At 68.6% G+C, this 15,953-nt stretch overlaps 2 protein-coding genes across 5 annotated transcripts in view; one reads left to right on the top strand and one right to left on the bottom strand.

Annotated features, from left to right (window-relative positions):
* The first annotated feature begins 2,057 nt into the window (after positions 1–2,057).
* Positions 2,058–6,565, top strand: LOC120391356 (transcription factor Sp5-like). The gene is made up of 2 exons (XM_039514926.1): positions 2,058–2,343; positions 5,591–6,565. Exon 2 carries the CDS (start codon positions 5,723–5,725, stop codon positions 6,563–6,565), a length of 843 nt encoding a protein of 280 aa, XP_039370860.1. The 5' UTR covers positions 2,058–2,343; positions 5,591–5,722.
* A 2,181-nt stretch (positions 6,566–8,746) lies between these two features.
* Positions 8,747–15,953, bottom strand: part of ARHGEF25 (Rho guanine nucleotide exchange factor 25) — a 28,426-nt gene continuing 21,219 nt past the window's right edge. For 3 of the 4 annotated variants that reach the window (XM_039514923.1, XM_039514924.1, XM_039514925.1), the window contains 8 exons: positions 15,631–15,723; positions 14,565–14,615; positions 13,832–13,909; positions 13,021–13,212; positions 11,299–11,479; positions 10,610–10,833; positions 9,998–10,099; positions 8,748–9,617 (listed from right to left, as the gene is read on the bottom strand). In XM_039514923.1, coding sequence (XP_039370857.1) covers positions 9,528–9,617; positions 9,998–10,099; positions 10,610–10,833; positions 11,299–11,479; positions 13,021–13,212; positions 13,832–13,909; positions 14,565–14,615; positions 15,631–15,723 — 1,011 coding nt within the window. In that variant the 3' untranslated portion in view covers positions 8,748–9,527. Of the gene's footprint in view, positions 9,618–9,997; positions 10,100–10,609; positions 10,834–11,298; positions 11,480–13,020; positions 13,213–13,831; positions 13,910–14,564; positions 14,616–15,630; positions 15,724–15,953 lie in introns of all 4 variants that reach the window. The other variant, XM_039514921.1, reaches the window with a different exon arrangement.

Here is a 15,953-nt window from a genome sequence, read left to right as displayed (position 1 = left end):
CTAGGGATGGAAAATGCAAATGGAGGGGGGCTGGGCCCTCTGATGGGGGGGGGGGGGCAGCCCAGAGCCCGGCGATATGGCAGCACAATGGGCGATTTGCATACAATGCCCCAAGGCCTTGGGGTGGGGAGGAGGAGAGCTGGGGGAGGGGCAAACCTGCAGGTGACTGGGTGAGTGGGGAGGATTCAGAGCCTGGCTGACACACGTCCCCCTCCTCCTGCCAGACTGGGGCCCATGTGCCTCCTGCCAGCTCCTGCCTGCTGGGCACTCGCTGTCCTAGCTGCTTTCTCACCGTATCTCACCACCTGGGCAGCGCGGGCGGATGCCAGCCCCTGTCTGGGTCCAGCAGCCTCAGCCAGGCCCCTGCCAAGCAGCAGAGAGGGACGGGCACAGCCGGGTGCCACCCCCCAGGCCAGACACTCGGACACAGGACAGGGTGCCACCCCCACCCAGGCTGAACACACGGACATAGCACAGGGTGCCACCCCCCAGGCCAGACACACAGACACAGCACAGGGAGTCACCCCCCAGGCCGGACACACGGACACAGCACGGGGTGCCACCCCCCCCAGGCCGGACACACGGACACAGCACAGGGCGCCACCCCCCCAGGCCAGACACACAGACACAGCACCGGGTGCCCCCCCCACAGGCCAGACACACAGACACAGCACAGGGTGCCACCCCCCCAGGCCAGACACACAGATACAGCACAGGGTGCCACCCCCCCAGGCCAGACACACAGACACAGCACAGGGTGCCCCCCCCCACAGGCCAGACACACAGACACAGCACAGGGTCCCACCCCAGGCCGGACACATGGACACAGCATGGGGTGCCACCCCAGGCCGGACACACAGACACAGCACAGGGTGCCACCCACAGATGCAGCACAGGGTGTCACCCCCCAGGCCAGACACACGGACACAGCACAGGGTGTCACCCCCCGGGCCGGACACATGGATGCAGCACAGGGAGTCACCCCCCAGGCCGGACACATGGACATAGCACAGGGTGCCACCTCCAGGCCGACACACAGACGCAGCACAGGGAGTCAACCCCCCGGCTGACACACGGACGCAGCACAGGGAGTCACCCCCCAGGCCGGACACATGGACATAGCACAGGGTGCCACCTCCAGGCCGACACACGGACGCAGCACAGAGTGTCACCCCCCAGGCCAGACACACGTTCCGTGTGGACGGAGGAGGCCAGCTGGCCAGTCTTGGCAGAGCGGCGCCTTGGCAGACCTTGGAGAAGTGGGGGGGATTTATCGTCTGTGTGTCTGTCCATCCGTCCTGCTGTAATTCTGTCCATCTTCCAGTCACTCTCTCTTGCTTTCCCACGGGTGCCCCTCACAGGGGTATCTGGGAGCTAATGCTAATAACAGGCATTGGCTTCAAGCCGGTCTCTGACCCACCCCCCCAAGTCAGGCCTGGGAGAGCTGATGCTTCATTCCCCCCTCCCATTCCCCGGAGGGGCTGGTCTGCAGGGGGATCTCTGGGCGCCCTGCCCTGCCCCCTGCTGCAGAGCCACCGGGGGCATCTCCAGTGTGTCCGAAACACCCGGCTCTGTTCCCAGGAGCGTCCCAAGGCGCTGGATACGAAGTGAGCCACGCACCAGTGGGCCTGCCACCTGATCCTGGGGTGCCAGGCTGAGGGGATTCCTGTGGCCCCTCCCCGCCTCTCTGTGGCCACAAAGCAGGAAGGTGCCGGCTGGGGTGGAGTGGTTAGAGCCAGGGGGGCGTCCTGGGCCCTTGAACTGGGCAGAGGGCGCTGGGCAGAAGGCAGGGGGCATCCTGAACCCACAAACGCCCTCCCCTGTCCTGGATGCAGCCAGCTCTGGGGTGAGGCCCTGCTGCTGGGCTGGCATGTCACGTACCCAAGAGGAACCATTTGCTGCATCCCACGAGCTCCTTCCCCTCCCCCTCCCCCCGACTCCCTAAAAACCCCACCTCGCGCTGTACCTTTCAAGAGATAAAACGAGCAGCCGGGGCTCTTCACACGAGCCCAATCGGCCCCTTTGCATCCGTAACGAGCGGCCCAGCAGGGAGCCCGGCGCTTAAAGGAGACCCCGCCAGACCCCTTTGAAATCCCTCCGTCTAGTTTAATGATTGGTTCGCTCCCCGACTTCAAAGGCTGCCTCCCCTCCGCACTCCTGATTGGCTGAGGGGGCAGCCCAAAAAAAAAAAGTTTGCGCGCAGGGGGAAAAGCGCAAAGATGCGGCCGGGGGAGAAGCGGCGGCCGGAGACGGAGAGTGACGCCTGCGAGCCGCGGCGCGCCGCGCTCCATGGAGCAGCCCTGAGCCCCCGGCCCCGGCTCCCGGCCCCCAGCCCCGCTGCAGGTAAGGGGCTTCCCTTCCGGCCGGGAACTCAGGCGAGCTGCCGGCTCCCCGCCCCAGCAGGGTGGGGATGGGCCGAGGGACCCCCTCGACCCTTCCCCGCTGGAACGCTGCGTGCGCCCCGGAGAGCTGCGCCCTCCGTGCCCAAGTCCTGCGCCCTGCGACGCAGGGAGGCGAACCCTGTGCTGGGAGGGGGGATGTAACAGCTCTCCGAGGGCCCCGATCCCGAGCACGCCTCGCTGGGAGGCAGGTCGCTGCCCGGAGCCGAGAGGGGGTGGGTTTTTTTCCGGGGGGCGGGGGAGCAAAGAGAGGCGATTCCCATGGAAGATCCTCTCCATGCGCTTTGCCTGGCACGGGACAGGGACCGTCTCCTCGTCCCCGGCCCGCCCTCTGGATCCCTCCCGCTCCGAGCTGAGCCCAGCGGAGGGCAGCTAAGCCTCGGGCCTTTGCCTCGGTGTTAGCCCCACGCCCCTTGGGCGTCTTCCCCGGGGCCCCTAGCGGGTCCCTCACACCTGGAGCCCAAGGGAGCAGAACCCGCCAGCGGCTGCGGTTACCAAGCTGGGACCCGGGCGCAGGGCTGGGACCCCGGCTGCACACTGATCACCTGCTGTCACGGGACGCACCGCGCCCCCTGCTCCCCCCCCCCCCCCGCCCCAGGCTGCGAGTCCCAGCTCAAGCACCCACGACCCTCCAGCCTGTGACAAAGTCAGAGGGAGCTGAGCGCCGGGTCCTGCTAGGGTTGGGAGGGGGAGGGGGTCATGTTTTCAGAGTCACCCCTCCCCTCAATCACAGGGCATGAGTCACTCTGCAGCCTCTGCCATGTGGAGCTGCTCCCCTCCCCTCTGCCCCTGCGAGAGCCTTCTCCTCTGCAGCTCCTGCCACCCGCCTCTCCCCAGGGCCCCGGTTCCCCTGAAACCTCAGCAGAGCCCCCGTGTCCCATTTATAACCGAGTAGGCGGGCTCGCCCCTCACAGGGGTGGGCACAGGACACTGCCTGCGGACCGGAGTGGTGCCCTTGGCCAAACCACTGGTGATACGGATGCACGGGCCCGTCTCCGCCTAGTGAAGATCCCCCAACCTCTGGGCTGGACTCTGCTCCCAGAAACATGGGTGAAATCTGGAGTGAGTTCAGCACCCATGGGAACGGGCTGGGGACTGGCGGGCGAGCCCTCCTGTGGCACGGGACCACGGCAAAGCAGAGTTCTCAGACCCTAGAGAGAAACACTCCGGGATCTCCAAGGTCAAACGACTCCTGAACAGCCGGTCGGAGGCTGACAAGAACGGACCCTGCTGGGTATCCCAGGCTGGGCTGTGCCAGGCTGCCCGTGCCAAGCTCAGTGTAACACCCCCTCCCGGGCAGTCGTGCATCCTGGCTTGGGTTAATAACCCAGCTTTGCAAACGCCTCAGCTTTCTAGTCTTAGGGTGCAGGAGTTGGGGGCTGAGCCCTGTGCGAGGCCGGACACAGACTGGGAGCTATTCCCACCCTGAGGCTGATCAGCTGGGGGGGGGGGGGGAAGCCCCCCCAGAGGCCTGACCCGCCCTGGGCAGGGCACACCCACAGCTGCCAGGGCAGGAAAAGGAGTTTGCAGCTCCACACCCCCAGCTGCCAACCCAGAACTCAGGCAACTCTGTGGGGCTCCCAAGTCGGAGCCGTGCCCTGAGGTGGGCCCAGCGTTCCCGGGGGGGGGGGGGGTCACCAGGAACCACATCCAGGCTCCCGCCCCAAGGTGGGGAGGGCAGGAACCAGCTGGGGTTTGGAGGTGGGTCAGTTCTGCTGGGGGAGCTGGTGCCCAGGCACAAATAGGGGCAATTTGCATCAGAGGCTAATGAGCACCTGGGAGTGGGGGGGGGGGGAGTTCTGTTCTGTGGGGCCCTGGGCACCCCCTAGCGGCCGGACCTGGGGCGCTGGGGATGGGGGTGCCGCAGCTGGGGGGGCCGGAGGCATGGTGGCTGGGGTGATGCTGTGATGGGAAGTCAAGTGGGTGATGCTCTTGACAGAGGAGAGGGTTGCTGGGGGCAGGTGATGCAGGGGCTGGGGGTGATGCTCTGGTGCAGGGGTGGGAATATGCTCAGGCTGGGGGCAGGTGATGCAGGAGCTGGGGGTGAAGATGCTCAGGCTGGGGGCAGGTGATGCAGGGGCTGGGGCAAGCTGCAGGAGTGGTACTGGGGTGATGCACTGGCTGGGGTGAAGATGCTCGGGTGGGGCAGGTGATGCAGGGGCTGGGGTGATGCTCTGGTGCAGGGGTGGGAAGATGCTCAGGCTGGGGGCAGGTGATGCAAGGGCTGGGGGTGATGCTCAGGCTGGGGGTGAAGATGCTCGGAGGGGGCAGGTGATGATGCACTAGCTGGGGGTGAAGATGTTTGGGGGACAGATGATGCAGGAGCTGGGGGTGAAGATGCTCGGGGGCAGTTGATGATGCATTAGCTGAGGGGTGAAGATGTTTGGGGGCAGGTGATGCAGGAGCTGGGGTGAAGATGCTCAGGGGCAGGTGATGCAGGGGCTGGGGTGATGCAGGGCTGGGGGTGAAGATGCTTGGGGGCAGGTGATGCAGGGCTGGGGGTGAAGATGCTCGGGGGCAGGTGATGAAGGGGCTGGGGTGATGCACTGGCTGGGGGTGAAGATGCTCGGGGGCAGGTGATGCAGGGGCTGGGGGTGAAGATGCTCGGGGGCAGGTGATGCAGGGGCTGGGGGTGATGCACTGGCTGGGGGTGAAGATGCTCGGGGGCAGGTGATGAAGTGGCTGGGGTGATGCACTGGCTGGGGGGTGAAGATGCTCGGGGGGGGCAGGTGATGCAGGGGCTGGGGGTGATGCACTGGCTGGGGGGGCGAAGATGCTCGGTGGGGGCAGGTGATGCAGCGGCTGGGGGGGGTGAAGATGCTCGGGGGCAGGTGATGCAGGGGCTGGGGTGATGCACTGGCTGGGGGTGAAGATGCTCACGGGGCAGGTGATGATGCACTAGCTGGGGTGAAGATGCTCAGGGGCAGGTGATGCAGGGGCTGGGGGTGAAGATGCTCGGGGCAGGTGATGCAGGGGCTGGGGTGAAGATGCTCGGGGGGCAGGTGATGCAGGGGCTGGGGGGTGAAGATGCTCGGGGGGGGCAGGTGATGATTCACTAGCTGGGGGGAGAAGATGGTCGGGGGGGGCAGGTGATGCAGGCGCTGGGGGCAAGCTGCAGGGAGCGGTACTGGGGGGGGGTCATTATCACTGCTAGGCCTGGCCCTGCCTGACTCCAGCTCTCTCTGCCCCAGGAGAGGACCCCCGTCTCCTCCCCCGAGCGAGCTGCTCCCCAGCACTTCTCGGCATTCCTGGCAGCAGCTGCGGGACCCTCCTCTGCGGACTTTGCCCCGGCCGCCTATGAGGCTGCGGGTGGCCCCGCCGGGATGTTTCAACTCTGGAGCAACGAGGTGCCGGGCGGCTCCGGCCTGAGTGCCCACGCCATGCCCTTCGGGCTGCCCAAGGCGCAGTACCCCGGGCACATAGCCCCGGGCACCCACGAGCTGCCCCTGACCCCACCGGCCGAGCACACCTACTCCTTCGAGCTGTCCCCGGTCAAGGTCCTGGCTCCCCAGGGGCCGCCCGGCTCCTCCTACCACTTCCCTGAGGCTCAGGACTTCCCCAGCTTCCTGCAGAGCTCTGGCAGCATGGCCCCCCGGCCCCTGGATCCCGGCCCCCCCAGTGCCCCAGCCGCCCCAGGGGGCCACGCGGAAGATGCCCCCTGGTGGAGCCTGCAGCAGCCCACCCCGGGCAACCTGCCTGCCTTCCACCTGAGCCGCCCCCTGATGCTGGGGCCACAGCCCCCGCTCCCAGCCCTGCTACACGGCTCCCCCAAGGGGCTGCTGGGCCCGGCCCGGCGCTGCCGGCGCTGCAAGTGCCCCAACTGCCAGGCGGGCGCCGAGGAGCCGGGCAAGAAGAAGCAGCACGTGTGCCACCTGCCGGGCTGCGGGAAGGTCTACGGCAAGACGTCCCACCTGAAGGCCCATCTGCGCTGGCACGCGGGCGAGCGCCCCTTCGTCTGCACCTGGCTGTACTGCGGGAAGAGCTTCACCCGCTCGGACGAGCTGCAGCGCCACCTGCGGACTCACACGGGCGAGAAGCGCTTCGGCTGCCAGGGCTGCGGGAAGCGCTTCATGCGCAGCGACCACCTGGCCAAGCACATCAAGACCCATCAGGGCAAGCGGCCCAAGGGGAGCGGGGCCCAGCTGGGAACCATCAAGCAGGAGTGAGGGGGCTGCGGACGGTGGGGGTGGGGGGCACGGGGAGGGATGGCGCCGCTGCTATTGGGGACACACCTGCGGGGGAGGGAAACTGAGGCACACGCGCCTGGTCACGCATACAAACAGTCCACGTTGTGCGCACACACCTGGAGACACGGCGGAGGCACGAGACAGAGCAGGTCCAGCCTGGGATCTGCGGGAACGGTCCCAAATCCGGCCGCTCAGGCCAACTGGGACTGTTCTGAAATACCCCAGGTGGCCCTGATCATGGGTGGACCCCAGCGTCTGCACGGTGCCGGGCGGGTTTTCCCCGGGCAGCCCGCGGCACAGCCAGGGCAACGCAGCCGGGGCCAGCCCTCTCCACGGGAAACTTCGAGACAGAAGCCGAGAGACGGTTGGAGTTCGACATTTCCCGACAGAAGACCCCGCCTCGGGAAAACTTTGGGTTGAAGAGACACACCCGCCCCTGCAAGCACCCCAGACATCTGCAGAGCCGCCCCCCCCAGCACGCTGGACACCCACATAGATGCTCCCCCAGAACACCCCAGCCACATACGGAGATGCCCCCCCAGACACCCGCGGAGACGCCTCCCCCAGAGCACCCCCAGCCACCTGCAGAGATGTCCCCCCAGAGCACCCCGGACACCTGCAGAGACACCCCCCCGCCCAGAGCGCCCGGACACACCCGCGGAGACGCCCCCCAGGAGTCTCTCAAAGTTGCACAGCGCGCTCCCCCTGGAAAAGCCAGTCCTTGTGACCCGGGGGCGTGGGGGGACCCCCCGCCCCGGGCCTCCTCCCTTATGGATCTTCAGCAGGAACGATGGAGCCGCCAGTCCTGGGACCACCAGCCGAGCTAGCGGCTGCATGGGGGGTGGGGGGGGGGGTTGGAGGTGGCTAGAAGGAAACACAGCACTGAGACCCCCTTGTCCTGGGAGGGGGGGGGCTGACACCTGGACCCCACAGTGAACATGGGGGCAGCTGCCAAATCCCCCTTCCCCCGCTGGGGCCCGCGCAGTCACTGTGACATCACAGCGAGCGAGGTCACACGCACGCTTCTGACATCACCATGGGGGCGGGGGCTGGCTCTGGGGGGGGGGGGCAGGCTGCGCCCCCTGCCCCATGTACAGGGCTTGACACCCATTAAATGCCTGACACCACCCCGGCCACTGTGGTTGGTCCAGTCTCTAGGGCCCTGGTGGGGGGGGGGACCCTGACCCAGCTGAGATGGGGGTCGCCGCCCAGAGAATGGGGGAAACCCTGGGGTGCTGTGAGGCACCACCAGAATGCGGCCACCTCTGGGGAGGGGGGGCTGCACGGGCGAGGGGCTGAGCCCACGTGATCTCCCCGCTCCCACCCCACCTGCACCCCTGGGGGGGCGGAGGGTGCTGAGCCCACATGGGGTTCTGGGGGGGAAGGTCAGAGCAGATCCCCCCACTTTGGGCCCACACCAGGGAGGGCTGTTTCAGGGAGCAAATTTTTTTTTTTGGGGGGGGGGATTCAGGAATCCCTCGAGGGGGTTCATTCCTGGTGGGGGGGGCTGTGGAGTGGCGGGGGCAGAGCCAGCTGGTGGGTAAACACTCCCCCATCCCCTGCAGGACGGGGAGCTGCCCTGAGATCTGATCTGTCTTAACGCCCCCCCCATGGCATAAACAGGAAAGGAACGCCCCCCCCACCCGTGTCCCTCACTCCACTCACAGCCCCCGCTCCGACCCCCCCGTCCCTGGCCCCCTCTCACCGCACGGGCCCCCCTCTAGCTCCTGCCTCGCAGCCCCCGCCCCAGCTCTGCCACTACCCCGTACCCCCAACCTGCACCCCCCTCTAGTCAACACCCTCCAAGCTAGCAGCTGAGAGTGCAGGACGGGGCTGTAGGCACAGTCCCTGGGGCTTCGGGGGCCCCCTCCTGCTGCTGCTGCTCTGGCAAAACCGGGGCCCCACCTCACGGCCTTGCTGGGGGCACCCCGCTGCCCCCCCACCCCTGGAGCCAGGCCCGACCCTGCCAGGGGTGTCAGCAGCGGAAGGAGGTGCTGCCCCCATGCCCTGAGCCCCGGGGGGGCTGTGGTGCATGGCGCTGCCCCACACAGGCACGAGTCCTGCACGGGACCAGGCTCCTACAGGTGGGGGGGGGCTGGGGGCTGCCCCCCAGGAGCACAGGAGGTGCTGTCACCCCCTAGGGGGTGGGGGAGGCTCCAAGCTCAGCCAGTTTTTCCCCATTTGATAAACCAAAAACTTTATTAAACAAAATAATTCCCCCGCCCGGGCCCGGCAGCATGCATATACAGGGGCCTGCAGGCCCGGTGGGGGGGGGCGGGCCCAGGGGGGCCCCGCATTGCATTCCCTGGTCCAGAAAGGGGGCACGATTCCCATGGGGAGAGGTGAAGCCTGGGAGAGAAGCCACCTTTGGGCTGGGCAGCTGGGGGCGGGGGGCATGTTGCAATCTCGGGGGCCAGAGATGGGGGGTGGGAAGGGAAGGGCCCTGACAGCCTGGGGCTGCTAAACAACCCCAGGGAGCAAGGTGGGGACGTCTGGGAACACCCCCACCCCACAAAGTGGGGGGCCGCAACAGGGGGTCAGGGCGACGGGGTCAGGGTCCGGCTGGGTCCAACCCAGCTCCCAGGCGGGGGCAGAGGCACCCTTCCCATCTGTCCAGAGCCCCATTTCCCCCCTCCCCAGCACCCCACTGCCCAGCCCCATGGCGGCTCCATGCACCGAAGGGTCCTGGGTGGGGGAGAGGCAGACCCCCGTACCCCCCTCAGCATGAGGGGCCTTGGCCAAAAGGAAGACGCTCAAGGTCATGTCCGTGGTCCCTGCCTGGCTGCCCCTCCTCCCGGGGGGGGCAGCGTGGGGTGCGGGGCCCCGGGTCTCCCCGGCTTCACTCCAGTCTCTGAGGGGGGGGCCCAGCCGTTCCTCACGGGTCACTCGCTGGGCTGGGAGGGGGCAGCAGCATCCTCCAGAGTCCCCAGTGGGGGGTGGGTCACAGCTCGTCTTCGTCGAGTTTGGCGAGCCGGGCGCTGGGGGTGTCGGAGCCTGGCTCGGGGAGCGGGCAGCCTGCCCCCCTCAGGGCCTGCCAGGGACAAACACAGCCAGAGTCAGCCGGCCCCCCGGCCCCAGCACTGCTCTGCCCGCCCGAGCGCTGACCCCTGCTCCCCAGCACCACCAGGCCTCAGCCCTGAACTCACAGGAGCTGACCACAAACCCCCAGCGTATGGGAACCATTGCAGGTACAGGGTTCGGGGGGCTGCGGGTTGGGATTGGGGGGGAGCCTAGGACTGGGATAGCAGGGGGCTGCGGGTTGGGTTGGGGGGCACCGGCAGTGCCCAGGGGGACGCTATTGCAAAGCAGGAGGTGAGCCCCCATTGCCCCAGCCCCCCCCACCTGCTCCCCACCCCCCAGCTCCAGCCCAGGAAGACGTGTGGCCTTCATTGAGCTGTTCCCATCACTCACCCCAGGGGGGGGCTCGCCTGGCTGGGGGCCCCCGGGGAAGTTGAGGCAGACGTGGGCCGGGGAGGCCGTCCTGGGCGCGGGGGAGCTCTGGTTGCGGGCAGGCTGCAAGGGAAGCATGAGAAGTGGACCCAGGAGTCCTGGCTCAGTGAAGGGACATCCCCCAGGCTGGGCCCCCCAGACCCCGACCTCAGTCCCTGCCCCCCCCATCTCTTAACCCAGCTGGGCCCCCCAGACCCCGACCTCAATCCCTGCCCCCCATCCCTTACCCCAGCTGGGCCCTCCAAACCCCGACCTCAGTCCCTGCCCCCTCATCCCTTACCTCAGCTGGGCCCCCCAGACCCCGACCTCAGTCCCAGCCCCCATCCCTTACCCCAGCTGGGCCCCAGACCCCGACCTCAGTCCCTGCCCCCCATCCCTTACCCCAGCTGGGCCCCCCAGACCCCGACCACAGTCCCGGCCCCCGACCTCAGCAGGGCCCCCAGACCTCAGGCCCAGCCACCCAACCCCGACCTCAGCTGGGCCCCCCAGACTCCAACCTCAGTCCCCGCCCCCCGCCCCCGACCTCAGCTGGCCCCCCAGTCCCTGCCCCCCGCACACCAGTCCCCCCAGTACCTCAGTGGGCGGTGGGTGCTCTGGGCGCGGGTGGCTGCTGGGCAGGTAGATGGAGGGCAGGGAGGAGTTGTAGGCCCGGAGGCCGGGCCCCATGTTCCTGTCCATGGAGGCGGAGGAGTGGGGCCGCAGGGGGCCGCTGGGCGGCGATGCCCGCAGGGCCCCCGCCCAGCCCAGGCTGTGGGATTTGCTCTCCCGCCGCTGGTACTCGATGGGCGACTGCAGCGCTGGGTGAGGGGGGGAACCACACAGGGCATCACGTGACACACGGGGGCCACACGCGTGTCACATGCTGCAGAGCCACACTCGCGCTCACACGGCACACGGGCCGCACACGCCTGGGGAACAGCTCCCCTCCCCTGCCGGGCTCTAGGTAGGGGAGATAAGGGGGGGAGGGGGGAAAGTGCAACCCAGGGGGAGGGGGATAGGGCAACCCAGAGGTCTGAGGGGGGCTAGGGCATCCCAGGGGGCGGAGCTGTGGGCGGGGCATCCCAGGGGGCGGAGCTGTGGGCGGGACATCCCAGGGGGTGGAGTTGTGGGCGAGGCAGCCCAGGGGGCGGAGTTGTGGGCGAGGCAGCCCAGGGGGCGGAGCTGTGGGCGGGACATCCCAGGGGCGGAGCCGTGGGCGGGGCAGCCCAGGGCCGGGGGAGGGGAGCTGGGGCAGCCCCGGTGGGGGAGTGGGGGGCACCTACCATTGAGGAAGTCACGCTGGGTCTCCAGGATGTGGCTGATGTCGGCCGCCCAGGCCCGGGCGATCTCCGGGGCCGCGGCCTGGAGCACGTAGCGGATGCTGCTGCGGTCGGCGCCCCGCGACGTCAGGGCGAATTTGCAGGGGTCGTTCTCCACGTCCTCCTCCAGCCCCAGGCAGCTGACCTGCCGCAGGGAGCCCGGCCTGAGCGGGGAGCCGGCCCAGCCCCCCCCCACCAGCTGCCCCCTCCCCTCAGGGGCCTGGGGCCCATACTGGAGCGGGCAGGCTGAGGCACAGCCGGGGGCGCTCAATTCCCCTCGAGGGTACCCTGGCTCTGGTCCCAGTCCCCCTGGTGCAGAGGGGCAGGGGGGGGCTCCCAGGCGTGGGTCACAGGGCGGGGAGGGTGCAGGGGCGGGGAGCGACCCCCAGGCGTGGGTCACAGGGCGGGGAGGGTGCAGGGACGGGGAGCGACCCCCAGGCGTGGGTCACAGGGCGGGGAGGGTGCAGGGGCGGGGAGCGACCCCCAGGCATGGGTCACAGGGCGGGAGGGGCAGGGGCGGGAGCGACCCCCAGGCGTGGGTCACAGGGCGGGGAGGGTGCAGGGGCGGGGAGCGACCCCCAGGCATGGGTCACAGGGCAGGGAGGGTGCAGGGGCGGGGAGCGACCCCCAGGCGTGGGTCACAGGGCGGGGAGGGTGCAGGGGCGGGGAGCGACCCCCAGGCGTGGGTCACAGGGCGGGGAGGGTGCAGGGGCAGGGGGCTGCAGGGGCCACAGCACATGAGGTCCCAGCCCCCCACTTCCCGCTCCCTTCGGAAGCTGCCCCTGGGAAAGGTGCCTACGAACCCCAGGTTGCCCCCTTTGCTGTGTGTGTGTGGGGGGCAGGTTGTGGGTCCTGCGCCACGAGATGCCCCCAGGGCTTGAGCTCTGGGCTGGGCACCAGCTTCCAACCATTTGGGTCTCACCAAAGGGGGTAGGAGGCTTCTCTGAGAGGCGGGACTTGCCTGAGTGGGCGGAGCTTCCTGAGGCTAGGATGGGGTGAGGCCTGCTAGGGGCGGGGTTCCCTGGTGGGAGCTGGGCTACTGGCATGGGCAGGGGCTGATAAAGGCAGGGCTCCCTGGTGGGGCCATGGCTTGCCAGAGGTGGGGCTCCAGGGGTGGGGGCAGGGCCGGCCAGGGGCGGAGCTCTGTGGGTGGGTGTGGCCTGCTAGAGGTGGGGGCAGGGGCTGCCAAGGGCGGAGCTCCGTGGGTGGGTGTGGCCTGCTAGAGATGGGGCAGAGCTCTATGGGCAGGGTGTGGCCCGCCAGAGGTGGTGGGGGGGCTCCATGGGTGGGTGTGGCCTGCTAGAGGTGGGGCCCGCCATGGGCGGAGCTCCATGGGTGGGTGTGGCCTGCTAGAGGTGGGGGCGGTGCCTGCCATGGGCAGGGCTCCATGGGTGGGTGTGACCTGCTAGAGTGGGGGGCTGCTGGGGGCGGGGCTCCATGGGTGGGCGTGGCCTGCTTGAGGTGGGGCGGTGCCTGCCGGGGTGGGCTCCATGGGTGGGCGTGGCCTGCTCGAGGTGGGGAGGTGCCTGTCAGGGGCGGGCTCCATGGGTGGGCGTGGCCTGCTTGAGGTGGGGCGGGCCTGCCAGGGCGGGGCTCCATGGGTGGGCGTGGCCTGCTCGAGGTGGGGGCGGGGCTCCATGGGTGGGCGTGGCCTGCTCGAGGTGGGGGTGGGGCTGCCGGCGGTACCTTGATGCTGCTCTTGAAGAGGTAGGCGGGCGTGGCGAAGGCCTTGCGCCGCTCCAGGGGCTCGCTGAGGATGACGAGCTGCTCGAAGAGGAAGACGCGTCGCTCCCGGCAGCGCGGCAGGAACCCGCCGTCCTGCTCCGTCACCCAGAACGTGTCCTGCTGCAGCAGCTTCCCCTGCGCCGTCAGCTTGCCCTGGAGGGGGCGGGGGGGTCACGTGGGGGACAAAAGCTCCCCTACCCCAGCCCCCCAACTTCCTGTCACCCCCCTGCACCCCACAAACACCTGACCCACCCTGCCAGCGCCCCCACCTGACCACGCCCCAGCCCCCCAGCAGCTCCCACTCCATCTGGCCAATCAGGGTACAGCCACGGCCCCACGGGGGGACCCACTGGGGTGCTCAGGTTTGGATCCCAGCTCCAGGGAATCCTTGGGGGAAATCGGTGCCCCTGGTGGCCGCTCGGCAAACAGGCGAGAGGGCAGAATGCAGCCAGGAACCGGCTCGGCACCTTGGAATATGGGCAAAGAGCCATGGACACTGCCCCACACACGCCCCACAGGGACATGGAACCCTCAACCCTGCCCCCAGTGGGCACAGACCCCCTAATCCCCCCCCACATCCCTGGGTCGTAGAGTGCCCCTGTGGGAGGGCATGGCAGGCTGATAGCAGAGCCTCCTCCATCCCCCTGGAGCAAAGGCTGCCCCAGCACAGGGCCTACGCATGGTGGGGGGAGACGATTGATTGGAGCCCCCCTCAAGGGATCCCAATGCCCAGAGCTCAGAGGAGAGACCACCCCCGCCCCCCGACTCCTACCTCAAATCCCTGCAGCCGCCCCACGTTCATCATGTCGTTGCAGCGCTTGGGCACGAAGCACATCACCTCCACGGCTTTCTGCGAGGCAAGGGGGGGGTGAGAGCCGGGGAGAGGCCCGGGGGCCCGGCGCGTCCTGGGTGGCAGGAGCTGCAGATACTTGGGGCTGCAAGTCGGGAGTGAGGGGCACTGGCAGAGTTGGGTGGGTTATCCCCAGACTCGGGCACCCCCCACACACTGCCCATGTAATGACCCAGTTGCTTTCATTTTCCCAATGGGAACTGAACCAACCCCAGGATGAACCCCCCTGGCAAACACCCGCTCCGGTCCCCATGGAGACGCTGCCCCATGCCCCCTCTGGTCCCCACGGAGGTGCCCTGTGCCCCCTCCGATCCCCATGGAGACACTGTCCCCTGCTGCCCCGTGCCCCCTCCGGTCCCCACGGAGACGCTGCCCCATCCCCCTCCGGTCCCCACGTAAATGCTGCCCACTGCCCTCCTGGTCCCCATGGAGACGCTGCCCCGTGGTCCCCCGTTCCCATGGAAATGCTGCCTGCTGCCCCCTGGCAACCTCACCCTGTCCCCATGGAAACACTGCCCAATCCCCCCGACAATGCTCCAGGATTGGAATGGTGCCTTTGCAGGGGGCGACCCCCAGTCCAGTGGGGCCTTGCCCTGGGCAGAGGCTCATGGGCCGGGTGCCCCCCCACCCCGCTCCCAGCTCTCACTGTCCCTACCTCCAGCTGCTCCGTGTCCATCCCGGCCTTGCTGTAGTACTTCAGGAAATCCTGGGACGCAAGAGAAAAGGGACTGAGGGAGGGGAAAGGGGGTGCCCCGACCCCTCCCAAGGGGCTGGCATGGCCCCAATTAACCCCCAAGCAGATGGCTCGTGCCCCCGGCAGTATGCCAGGGCAGGACGCCAGGGCTAGGAGCCTGGTTCAGAGCCACCCTGTCCCACTTGGCTCACAGGGCCGGGTCCCCAGGATGCTGGGTTTGCTGTTTTTCACACCAAGCCTTCAACACAACCCAGAGCAGGTGGTTACACTCTGGAGAACCCAGGGCTAGCGGTTGGAGGGGCGGGGGCTGAGGAGCATCGGAGAGATGTGGGGCTGGCTCTGGGGCGGAGCATCCCCAGCCCTGGGCAGCCCGGCGTGGGCGGCTGGCTCTGGGGTGGAGCGTCCCGAGCCCTGGGCAGCCCGGCGTGGGCGGCTGGCTCTGGGGCGGAGCATCCCCAGCCCTGGGCAGCCCGGTGTGGGCAGCTGGCTCTGGGGCGGAGCATCCCCAGCCCTGGGCAGCAGGGTGTGAGCGGCTGGCTCTGGGGCGGAGCATCCCCAGCCCTGGGCAGCAGGGTGTGAGCGGCTGGCTCGGGGGTGGAGCGTCCCCAGCCCTGGGCAGCCCGACGTGGGCGGCTGGCTCTGGGGTGGAGCGTCCACTGCCCTGGGCAGCCCAGCATGGGCAGCTGGCTCTGGGGCAGAGCATTCCCAGCCCTGGGCAGCCCAGTGTGGGCAGCTGGCTCTGGGGCAGAGCATTCCCAGCCCTGGGCAGCCCGGTGTGGGCGGCTGGCTCTGGGGCAGAGCGTCCCCAGCCCTGGGCAGCAGGGTGTGAGCAGCTGGCTCGGGGATGGACCGTCCTCAGCCCTTGGCAGCCCGACGTGGGCGGCTGGCTCTGGGGTGGAGCGTCCTCAGCCCTTGGCAGCCCGGTGTGGGCGGCTGGCTTGGGGCGGAGCGTCCATAGCCCTTGGCAGCCCGGTGTGGGCGGCTGGCTTGGGGCGGAGCGTGTCTGGCCCTGGCAGACCTTTCTCACCTTGAGCAGCAGCTGGTATTTCATGATCCTCTGCACTGGCTTGATCAGCAGGTCATTGAGCTGCAGCCTGTGGCCCAGCTCCTGCTTCAGCTCCTGGGGAAACAGAGGCAGCACATCAGCTCCCTCATGCCCCGCACTGGCCTGGTCCCGCCCACCTCCAGGAGGGTCGGGAGGGGCCAGCCAGGGCAGCAGGGTGGGGGGCAGATGGGGGAAACTGGGGTTCTGGCTGGGGCAGTAAGTGTGTGTGGGGGGTCAGTTGAGCCAGGGGAGCATTGGGGGTTGGATGGGGTGTGCTGGGGTTCGCTGCTGGAGGAGCGGGGGGG

The sequence above is a fragment of the Mauremys reevesii genome, linkage group 25 (assembly GCF_016161935.1).
Source record: "Mauremys reevesii isolate NIE-2019 linkage group 25, ASM1616193v1, whole genome shotgun sequence".
Taxonomy (NCBI): domain Eukaryota; kingdom Metazoa; phylum Chordata; order Testudines; family Geoemydidae; genus Mauremys; species Mauremys reevesii.
Note: the sequence above shows the minus strand (reverse complement) of the source record. Positions and strands in the feature narration are given on the sequence as shown.